At 37.1% G+C, this 12,023-nt stretch overlaps 1 protein-coding gene across 1 annotated transcript; it reads left to right on the plus strand.

Moving 5' to 3' along the window:
- The first annotated feature begins 312 nt into the window (after nt 1-312).
- LOC138899133 (uncharacterized) lies at nt 313-8,798 on the plus strand. Its single transcript, XM_070185255.1, has 3 exons — nt 313-1,040; nt 5,907-6,096; nt 8,676-8,798. Exons 1-3 carry the CDS (start codon nt 313-315, stop codon nt 8,796-8,798), a joined length of 1,041 nt encoding a protein of 346 aa, XP_070041356.1.
- Nucleotides 8,799-12,023: the final 3,225 nt, after the last annotated feature.

The following is a 12,023-nucleotide window of genomic DNA, read 5'->3' on the forward strand; positions in this document are numbered from 1 at the left end:
GAGTTTGATATTGTTTATATCACTCGCACTGCCATGAAGGCACACGTTTTGGCTGATCATCTGGCAGAAAACCCGGTTGATGATGAGTATGAATCTTTGAACACATATTTCCCAGATGAAGAGGTTAATTTAGTTGAAGAAGTAGTCCAAGATAACAGTCAAATCTGGAAACTATACTTTGACGGGGTTGTCAACATCAAAGGCATAGGGATTGGGAAAATTATAGTATCACCTACTGGGCAACATTACCCTGCTACGGCGCGACTTTGTTTTTTCTATACAAACAACACAGCAGAATATAAAGCTTGCATCATGGATCTGAACATGGCAATAAATCTAAATGTGCATGAACTGTTGGTGATGGGAGATTTAGATTTGCTTATTCGGCAGGCTCAAGGTGATTGGGAGACTCGAGACATCAAGCTCATTCCATATAGACAATGTGTGGAGGATCTTAGCAAAAGGTTCAAGTCCATCGAATTCATGTACATTCACAGGTTTCACAATGAATTAGCTGATGCCTTGGCCACCCTAGCCTCAATGCTTCCATATCCAGGTAATACTCACATTGACCCATTAGAAATTCAAATTCGGTATCAACATGGTTATTGCAATACAATTGAAGCAGAACCAGATGGTGCACCATGGTATCGTGATATTAAACAGTTTCTGAAAACAAGAGAATATTCGGAACATACTAACAGGGATCAAAAGAGAACTATCAGGCGACTCTCTAATGGTTTCTTTTTGAGTGGAGAAATCCTATACAAAAGAACTCTGGATTTGAATTTGTTGAGATGTGTGGATGCCAAAGAAGCTGAAATGATTATGAATGAGGTGCATTCGGGAGTTTGTGGTCCGCACATGAATGGATATGTTCTAGCAAAGAAAATCCTTCGGGCAGGATATTATTGGCTTACTATGGAACGAGATTGCTTTTGTTTTGTTTGCAAGTGCCACCAGTGTCAGATTCACAGTGATTTGATTCACTCGCCACCTTCAGAGTTGTATCCTATGTCGGCTCCTTGGCCTTTTGTTGCTTGGGGAATGGACGTCATTGGCCCAATCGAGCCAAAAGCTTCAAATGGGCACAGATTCATCTTGGTTGCATTTGATTACTTCACCAAATGGGTGGAAGCTATTACATTGAAAGCAGTTACTAAGAAAGCAGTAGTAGACTTTGTTCACTCCAACATCATCTGTCATTTCGGTATTCCAAAAACCATTATTATAGATAATGCTGCTAATTTGAATAGTTATATGATGAAGGAGGTATGTGAACAATTTAAAATTGAGCATCGCAATTCTACTCCTTACCATCCCAAAGCTAATGGAGCTGTTGAAGCTGTGAATAAGAACATCAAGAAGATTCTTAGGAAGATGATCCAAGGGTCTAGACAATGGCATGAGAAACTGCCTTTTGCTCTTTTGGGATACCGGACAACTGTCCGTACATCAGTTGGTGCAATTCCCTACTTATTGGTTTATGGAACTGAAGCGGTCATACCTGCTAAAATTGAGATTCCCTCTCTCCGAATCATTGTTGAAGCAGGGATTGAGAACACTGAATGGGTGAAGTCCCGATTGGAACAGTTGAATTTGATTGATGAAAAGCGTTTGGCGGCAGTTTGTTTTGGTCAGTAATACCAACAAAGAATGGCACGCGATTACAATAAGAAAGTGCGCCCAAGACAATTCGAGGTAAGACAACTTGTTTTGAAACGTATCTTTCCGCACCAGGAAGAAGCAAAAGGAAAGTTCGCCCCGAATTGGCAAGGTCCTTACCTCGTCAAGAAAGTATTGTCAAAAGGAGCTCTACACTTGGCAGATATAGAAGGAAAGGTGACTGATATATCCGTCAACACAGATGCGGTCAAGAGATACTATGTCTGACATGGCTCTGTTGGGGCATTCTTATATTTAGCATTCTCAGGTTAGGATGACAAAAGGCTATCATTCTCGCTACCCAAACACTGGTCAACCCTAGTTATCCCTTTGAAGCCTTGTTTATATTTCTTTGTTTTTCCCTCTTTTGGAACCAATGTATCTTAAAAAAAGAAGAAGAAGAAAAACAAAACAAAAATCAAAACAAGTTCAAGTTAATTGAACTACGTTCGACCTGATTCCGAAAGGATACGTAGGCAGCCTCACTATGGGGTTCGGTCACACCAAAACAAAAATCCACATTTTTCCAGTATTCAAAGAAACTGGGGCATGATTTTATTTTATTTTCGATGGTTGTTCCATCAAAATGGTTTCAAAAGTTGTAATTCAGTTGAATAGTTCTTTTTACCTTTCCCTGCTAAGACCTTCTGATCAACTTTCGAGAATGCTAAGTCAGTATACTACGGGTAATGCCTCAGCCATTGAAGAGATAAAAAATTAAATGAGAGAGTCTTATTAGTGAAAACCTTCGCGGGCACTATAAGGCAATAGTGAGTTGAGAGAAAGGCAAATGCGAGAGGTCAATTGGTGAAAACCCACAAAGGGCATCATTGATCGATTTAAGGCTTCGTACATCCCGACACAAGCATGGTTAAGACAAAGAACTCAGTTTCAAAGTAAAGATTACAAGAGATTTCGAGAATTACACGATTCAAACGGATCGGGCATCCAGTCCAAAGTGCATGTCATGTTCATTGAAGTCAGCATATTCCTCCAGATAAGTCCTTTCTTATTTTTTCCTCTTAAAGGGACACTTTCTGATTAAGTTGTAATACATTTGAGTCCTTTTCAGTCTAATTTTGTCAAAGCAAAGCAAAGAAAAGGCCACAAAATTGGTTACAGTTTCCCCATTATATAAAGCAAAGATAGCTGGGCATACACCGTATGGGCAAAGACATAAAGCCATCTGTGATTTTCCCTGGCGAGCAAAAGGCTTGAAGGACTGAATAATGCTTCAAGGTTCAACAAAAGTTACTCAGTTAAAAGTTATTTTTGGAGCAAGGTTGTTTGCATCATAAACACAAGTGGTGATAGGCACAAAATAGTCTGGTTTTGATGTTGAGAAAGAAGATCTCTAGAAAGTAAAGACAGAATCTCCCGGCGATTTGTACGACCATCGACAGAGTCAACTTTTCTAACAAGTGTAATGGACTCAAGGTCAAGTCACCCAATAAATCAAGGCAACAAACTGACCACCATTTTAAAAATAACAAATCTTTCTTTGTTCAGAACATGAACATAACAATTTTAGGAAACAGTTCGTGAAAAGACAAACACCACCAAGTGAAGTTCTCAAATACTTGATTTCCTTCCAATATACATGGAATCATGTTAATTTTAGTTTTATTATAGGGAATCAATACCCTATCTTCACCTCAGGGTACTACATCCCCTGGTTGCATTTCTTATTGCTAACATAGGGTACGTCGTTCCCTAGTAGCATCTTAGAGAGCCATATTCCTCATCTTTTTGCCAACATAGAGTACGACATTCCCTAGTAGCATCCCAGAGTGCCACATGCCTCATTTTTATTGCCAACATAGGGTACGACATTCCCTAGTAGCATCTCAAAACGCCATGAGCCTCATCTTATCACCAACACAGGGTACTATATCCCCTGGATGCATTACTTTCTCCCAATATAGGGTACAACATTCCTTAGTAGCATCCCAGAGTGCCGCGAGCCTCATTTTTACTGCCAACATAGGATACGACATTCCCTAGTAGAATCTCAGAACGCCATGAGCCTCATCTTATTTCCAACACAGGGTACTACATCCCATGTCTGCATTACTTTCTGCCAACATAGGGTACGACATTCCCTAGTAGCATCCTAGAGTGCTAAGAGCCTCACCTTATTGCAAATACTGGGTACTACATCCCTTGGCTGCCTTACTTTCTGCCAACATAGGGTACGACATTCCCTAGTAGCATCTCAGAGTGCCACGAGCCTCATCTTATTGTCAACATAGGGTACTACATCCCCCGGTTGCCTTCCTTCTTATTAACATAGGGTACGACATCCCCTATTATTAAAAAAAAAATGTGTCTTTTTTTAATTCTTTATTCTGCAATAGCAAATATAGTTTAATGAATTTTCAATAACTCACAAAAATTTCCTAGAGCAAACTGGGGCAGAAAAATTTTGTTCGTTTTGTTTGTTTTTGATGGTTTGCAGGTTTTTCTACAAAGTACGGATTTGATGTGCAAAAATAAGATTCCATCTCTCGCCAGAGAAAGTGAAACATTTGATCTCAATACCAGCCGAACCAGCTTTGACGTAATGCATGCTGAGACATAGGATTTCAATATCCATCTTTTTATCACCTGATCAATAAGCAGATCTGTGAGAATATTTCATAGTCTTTTACATTGAGAGCATCAAGTTTCAGTCTAAAGTCAATGGGGGAAGCAGGTCAAGAATCAAGACAAGATTCCAGATGGCATTTAGATAGAAATTTTGTAACTCCTAGATTTCAAGAGTATGTAATTTTCTTTTCATTTGATGTAATAGCAGAAACCGCAGATCGGAACCTCGACGGAACTTCGCTCGAATCTCCATCTAAGCATAATCTATCAGTCATTTTTTACTTGAACTACACGTGAACTGATTCCCTTATAACCCGGGATATGTAGGCTGCCTATAACCAAGGCTCGGTCGTACCTTTTTCTTTTATCTTCTTTTTTTTTTAAATAATAGTGAGGTCAAAAATCAGTCACCTTGTTCATTTTCTTTGCCTAAAAACTATTCATGTTTCCAAGCAAAGAGGGGCATGCTGTGAACAACTAATTTTTGACCACACCCAAATTCTATACTATTTTAATGTAAATATTTCTTTTAGGTCTAATCTTGATATTTTAAAACTTTATATCACTTTTAGTAGAGTTTATAAAAATACAAAAATATTCACACTTTTAGAATACAAAGTTTATTTCTATTTGTAAAGAGAAAAAGAAAATTTACAAACAAAAATATTTTATTTCTTTTAATTAGAATTTTAATAAGTAAATTATGGTATATTTTCTTAGTATTGTTTAAAGTACATGTAAATATTTAATGTTTCTATATTGTAAGAAATGTTGGTTAATCTTATTATATTTATAATTTAATTTATCTTTTAAAATATGAGGCAAAAAAAATAAGTAAAAAAATGAAGTTACGTTAAAAGAGATAAAGTTTGTTATCTCAAAACTTGATCTCAAAAATCTGATTTAACAGTCCCATTACCCACTCCCTTCATCTCTCTCACTCCACACTCCCGCTCCCTCACGTCATATGCACACACAATGCACGATCTCCATAATTCCCATTCAATTATCCATCACACAGTTAAAAAATATATGGAGTAATGTATAAATAATGGACCAAACACATTCAGAAAAAAGAAGGAAAAAAAAAAGGAAAAACGAGATTGAGAGCAATGTAAATGAAGGGAATCTAAAAAAAAATCAACATAGGGAAGGGAACACAAAAAAAGAGAGGAGAAAACCTAGCAGCTAGAGGAGAAACGGAGAGATGACAACAACTTCATGGGATAAAAATGCAGCAGCCACTGCTTCTTTTCTTTTTCCTTAACCTCGAGTTGAATCCGTTCGAGGTTGCTAATTTCGGTTCGAGTTCTGATCCGTAGCTTGCTTGAAGATTAATATTTTAGATCTTGTTTCACTGTACCTGTTGGGAAAACTATCAGCAATAAAGGTTCCATTCTTACCTCGTCAAGAAAGTATTGTCAAAAGGAGCTCTACACTTGGCAGATATAGAAGGAAAGGTGACTGATATATCCGTCTGTCGTAGAACATCAAGAAGACTTTGTTCACTCCAACATCATCTGGCACTTGGAAGCTATTACATTGAAAGCAGTTACCAAGAAAGCAGTAGTAGACTTTGTTCACTCCAACATCATCTGTCGTTTCAGTATTCCAAAAACCATTATTACAGATAATGCTGCTAATTTGAATAGTTATCTGATGAAGGAGGTATGTGAAAAATTTAAAATTGAGCATCGCAATTCTACTCCTTACCGTCCCAAAGCTAATGGAGCTATTGAGGCTGCGAATAAGAACATCAAGAAGATTCTTAGGAAGATGATCCAAGGGTCTAGACAATGGCATGAGAAACTGCCTTTTGCTCTTTTGAGATACCGGACAACTGTCCGTACATGAGTTGGCGCAGTGCCCTACTTATTGGTTTATGGAACTGAAGCAGTCATACCTGCTGAAATTGAGATTCCCTCTCTCCGTATCATTGTTGAAGCAGGGATTGAGGACACTGAATGGGTGAAATCCCGATTGGAACAGTTGAATTTGATTGATGAAAAACGTTTGGCGGCAGTTTGTTTTGGTCAGTTATACCAACAAAGAATGGCACGCGCTTACAATAAGAAAGTGCGCCCAAGACAATTCGAGGTAAGACAACTTGTTTTGAAACGTATCTTTCCGCACCAGGAAGAAGCAAAAGGAAGCGCGTCAACGCAGATGCGGTCAAGAGATACTATGTCTGACATGGCTTTGTTGGGGCATTCTTATATTTAGCATTCTCAGGTTGGGATGACGAAAGGCTATCATTCTCGCTCCCCAAACACTGGTCAACCCTAGTTATCCCTTTGAAGCCTTGTTTATATTTCTTTGTTTTTCCCTCTTTTGGAACCAATGTATCTTAAAAAAGAAGAAGAAGAAAAACAAAACAAAAATCAAAACAAGTTTAAGTTAATTGAACTACGTTCGACCTGATTCCGAAAGGATACGTAGGCAGCCTAACTATGGGGTTCGGTCACACCAAAACAAAAATCCACATTTTTCTAGTATTCAAAGAAACTGGGGCATGATTTTATTTTATTTTCGATGGTTGTTCCATCAAAATGGTTCCAAAAGTTGTAATTCAGTTGAATAGTTCTTTTTACCTTTCCCTGCTAAGACCTTCTGATCAACTTTTGAGAATGCTAAGTCAGTATACTACGGGTAATGCCTCAGCCATTGAAGAGAGAAAAAATTAAATGAGAGAGTCTTATTAGTGAAAACCTTCGCGGGCACTATAAGGCAATAGTGAGTTGAGAGAAAGGCAAATGCGAGAGGTCAATTGGTGAAAACCCACAAAGGGCATCATTGATCGATTTAAGGCTTCGTACATCCCGACACAAGCATGGTTAAGACAAAGAACTCAGTTTCAAAGTAAAGATTACAAGAGATTTTGAGAATTACACGGTTCAAACGGATCGGGCATCCAGTCCAAAGTGCATGTCATGTTCATTGAAGTCAGCATATTCCACCAGATAAGTCCTTTCTTATTTTTTTCTCTGAAAGGGACACTTTTTGATTAAGTTGTATTACATTTGAGTCCTTTTCAGTCTAATTTTGTCAAAGCAAAGCAAAGAAAAGGCCACAAAATTGGTTACAGTTTTCCCATTATATAAAGCAAAGATAGCTGGGCATACACCGTATGGGCAAAGACATAAAGCCATCTGTGATTTTCCCTGGCGAGCAAAAGGCTTGAAGGACTGAATAATGCTTCAAGGTTCAACAAAAGTTACTCAGTTAAAAGTTATTTTTGGAGCAAGGTTGTTTGCATCATAAACACAAGTGGTGATAGGCACAAAATAGTCTGGTTTTGATGTTGAGAAAGAAGATCTCTAGAAAGTAAAGACAGAATCTCCCGGCGATTTGTACGACCATCGACAGAGTCAACTTTTCTAACAAGTGTAATGGACTCAAAGTCAAGTCACCCAATAAATCAAGGCAACAAACTGACCACCATTTTAAAAATAACGAATCTTTCTTTGTTCAGAACAGGAACATAACAATTTTAGGAAATAGTTCGTGAAAAGACAAACACCACCAAGTGAAGTTCTCAAATACTTGATTTCCTTCCAATATACATGGAATCATGTTAATTTTAGTTTTATTATAGGGAATCAATACCCTATCTTCACCTCAGGGTACTACATCCCCTGGTTGCATTTCTTATTGCTAACATAGGGTACGTCGTTCCCTAGTAGCATCTCAGAGAGCCATATTCCTCATCTTTTTGCCAACATAGAGTACGACATTCCCTAGTAGCATCCCAGAGTGCCACATGCCTCATTTTTATTGCCAACATAGGGTACGACATTCCCTAGTAGCATCTCAAAACGCCATGAGCCTCATCTTATCACCAACACAGGGTACTATATCCCCTGGATGCATTACTTTCTCCCAATATAGGGTACAACATTCCTTAGTAGCATCCCAGAGTGCCGCGAGCCTCATTTTTACTGCCAACATAGGATACGACATTCCCTAGTAGAATCTCAGAACGCCATGAGCCTCATCTTATTTCCAACACAGGGTACTACATCCCATGTCTGCATTACTTTCTGCCAACATAGGGTACGACATTCCCTAGTAGCATCCTAGAGTGCCAAGAGCCTCACCTTATTGCAAATACTGGGTACTACATCCCCTGGCTGCCTTACTTTCTGCCAACATAGGGTACGACATTCCCTAGTAGTATCTCAGAGTGCCACAAGCCTCATCTTATTGTCAACATAGGGTACTACATCCCCCGATTGCCTTCCTTCTTATTAACATAGGGTACGACATCCCCTATTATTCAAAAAAAAATGTGTCTTTTTTTAATTCTTTATTCTGCAATAGCAAATATAGTTTAATAAATTTTCAATAACTCACAAAAATTTCCTAGAGCAAACTGGGGCAGAAAAATTTTGTTCGTTTTGTTTGTTTTTGATGGTTTGCAGGTTTTTCTACAAAGTACGGATTTGATGTGCAAAAATAAGATTCCATCTCTCGCCAGAGAAAGTGAAACGTTTGATCTCAATACCAGCCGAACCAGCTTTGACGTAATGCATGCTGAGACATAGGATTTCAATATCCATCTTTTTATCACCTGATCAATAAGCAGGCCTGTGAGAATATTTCATAGTCTTTTACATTGAGAGCATCAAGTTTCAGTCTAAAGTCAATGGGGGAAGCAGGTCAAGAATCAAGACAAGATTCCAGATGGCATTTAGATAGAAATTTTGTAACTCCTAAATTTCAAGAGTATGTAATTTTCTTTTCATTTGATGTAATAGCAGGAACCGTGGATCGGAACCTCGACGGAACTTCGCTCGACTCTCCATCTAAGCATAATCTATCAGTCATTTTTCACTTGAACTACACGTGAACTGATTCCCTTATAACCCGGGATATGTAGGCTGCCTATAACCAAGGCTCGGTCGCACCTTTTTCTTTTATCTTCTTTTCCTTTTTAAATAATAGTGAGGTCAAAAATCAGTCACCTTGTTCATTTTTTTTGCCTAATAACTATTCATGTTTCCAAGCAAAGAGAGGCATGCTGTGAACAACTAATTTTTGACCACACCCAAATTCTATACTATTTTAGTGTAAATATTTCTTTTAGGTCTAATCTTGATATTTTAAAACTTTATCTCACTTTTAGTAGAGTTTATAAAAATACAAAAATATTCACACTTTTAGAATACAAAGTTTATTTCTATTTGTAAAGAGAAAAAGAAAATTTACAAACAAAAATATTTTATTTCTTTTAATTAGAATTTTAATAAGTAAATTATGGTATATTTTCTCAGTATTGTTTAAAGTACATGTAAATATTTAGTGTTTCTATATTGTAAGAAATGTTGGTTAATCTTCTTATATTTATAATTTAATTTATCTTTTAAAATATGAGAACAAAAAAATAAGTAAAAAAAATGAAGTTACGTTAAAAGAGATAAAGTTTGTTATCTCAAAACTTGATCTCAAAAATCTGATTTAACAGTCCCATTACCCACTCCCTTCATCTCTCTCACTACACGCTCTCACTCCCTCAGGTCATATGCACACACAATGCACGATCTCCATAATTCCCATTCAATTATCCATCACACAGTTAAAAAATATATGGAGTAATGTATAAATAATGGACCAAACACATTCAGAAAAAAGAAGAAAAAAAAGGAAAAACGAGATTGAGAGCAATGTAAATGAAGGGAATCTAAAAAAAATCAACATAGGGAAGGGAACACAAAAAAAGAGAGGAGAAAACCTAGCAGCTAGAGGAAAAACGGAGAGAGGACAACAATTTCATGGGATAAAAACGCAGCAGCCACTGCTTCTTTTCTTTTTCCTTAACCTCGAGTTGAATCCGTTCGAGGTTGCTAATTTCGGTTCGAGTTCTGATCCGTAGCTTGCTTGAAGATTAATATTTTAGATCTTGTTTCACTGTACCTGTTGGGAAAACTATCAGCAATAAAGGTTCCATTCTTTCATACTCTATCTCTTTATTTTGTTCTTATCTGATGCTTGAATGAAAATGCTTGAACATTGTTTCATGTTTAATCATAGTGTATCGAGTTGAAATTTTATTTTAGTTACCTCTGTTTGGTTATCTAGACATTAAAATGAGAAGGTCGTTGGTATATTATTCAGTACTTATCATCATGATCTACTGGCTATTTGTCAATATGATTTTGTGCAATCAAGATTATACTATTAGCTTTGGTGTTAAATTGGCATATGTGTTGTAGATATAAGATAAGCTGACATGATTTTTTATATGTTTCAGCTTTGGTTTCCTTTAAGTTAAATGTTTGTTGTTTTCGACTTCTTTTCCTACGCTCATTGAATGATGTTTTGTTGCTTTGTGTGTTATCACTAATTTTAATTCATTATTCTCCATTGTTGTGCTTATATTTTTTAATGTTGTTTCAAATATATACTTCTGAGATAATATTTTGAGCCATGTGAAGTCGAGGGAACCGTTTGATTTATTAAGTTATGACATTTTTTAATAGTCTTCTTAATTCCAAGTAGTCAAATTTTACACCTCCTCTACAACTATTTCCATAAATCATGACCTCATAACGATCTCAAATTAGTTTAGGAAAATAACTCTAAATACACTAGAAAAAGTTTAGACGCACTTTTAATATTAGCCCATGTGTTCATGCCCGAACCTTCGATTGATATGCTTAAACAATAAAAGGATCATGTGCGCATTTCGCGTCTCGATACCTTTAAATTTAAAATAATTATGTTATAACCATGTGTATATTCCATACCTTGGTTTAACATTTAATTTTAAAGAAGTACCTTGTGTGCGTACCGCATCTTGGTGAACACAATTAATAAAATATAATTATTAATTAAGCGGTAATAAATAAGCCATAATCAATAAAATACAAGAATAGCTAAAAATTGATTTAAGCCTTACATTAGTCAATAAAGCGACCGTGCTAGAACCACGGGACTCGAGGAGTGCCTTACACCTTTCCCTCAGTTAATAGAATTTCTTACTCAGTCTTCTATTTTCATAGACCATAAATTAGGAGTCAAATCTTCCTTTTGATAAGGGATTCAATAAAAGGTGACTTGGAACACCAAAACTCAATTCCAAGTGGCGACTCTAAATAATAAATTATTCATTTTCAAAACGTCACTTTAATTGAAAAAACTCTTCTAACTCAGCCTCGTAATAAGGGTTGCGGGAAAATAGAGGTGTGACAGCTCTGGCGATTCTGCTGGGGATAACTACTAATAAGAATTCGAGCTTTATATATTGATTCTTGTTTGGGTTTTATCATGCTTTGGATATTATTGTGTTTGGAAGCCTAATGTACTATTTGTCACTTATTTACCGCTTTAATATTTATGTGAACTCTGATATAAATTGTATCATCTCTCGCACCCCTCCGAGTCTTCTCATAGGTAGTTATGTTGTGTTTGCCTACCAGCATCATAAAATATCTGTCTTGAGATAAAGCCAGTTAGCCTACCAGCTTCTGGTGAAGGATTTAGTCACACATGTTTAGGCGGGAGAGCCGTTAGCTAGCCAGTGCTGTTCTACTACTGGTGACGCTTGACGCTCCTCGGCTCGGGTCGTCCACCCGGGTAAGCCAGGTCTAGATACTATCTCCTTTAGGATTTGAAAACTTAGAAGAACAAGCCACCAACAATGAATATCTCTAGTAGGCTACGCTTTATTTGCATCATGTGTATTGGACTTAGCGGGACTCGGCACAGGGGCCGGGCCCGTCTAGGACAGGTATCAATTTTTCAGACCAACATGTTCATTTTTCTGTGCT

The sequence above is a fragment of the Nicotiana tomentosiformis genome, chromosome 9 (assembly GCF_000390325.3).
Source record: "Nicotiana tomentosiformis chromosome 9, ASM39032v3, whole genome shotgun sequence".
Lineage (NCBI taxonomy): Eukaryota > Viridiplantae > Streptophyta > Magnoliopsida > Solanales > Solanaceae > Nicotiana > Nicotiana tomentosiformis.

Excerpts from the sequence above, each read along its gene's own strand:
- LOC138899133 (XM_070185255.1), top strand. The coding sequence starts at position 313 with ATGGATCTGAACATGGCAATAAATCTAAATGTGCATGAACTGTTGGTG. Across the intron at positions 1,041-5,906 it reads GCTCCTTGGCCTTTTGTTGC|TTATCTGATGAAGGAGGTAT; the intron begins TTGGGGAATGGA and ends TAATTTGAATAG. Across the intron at positions 6,097-8,675 it reads TTTTGAGATACCGGACAACT|GTTTTTCTACAAAGTACGGA; the intron begins GTCCGTACATGA and ends GATGGTTTGCAG.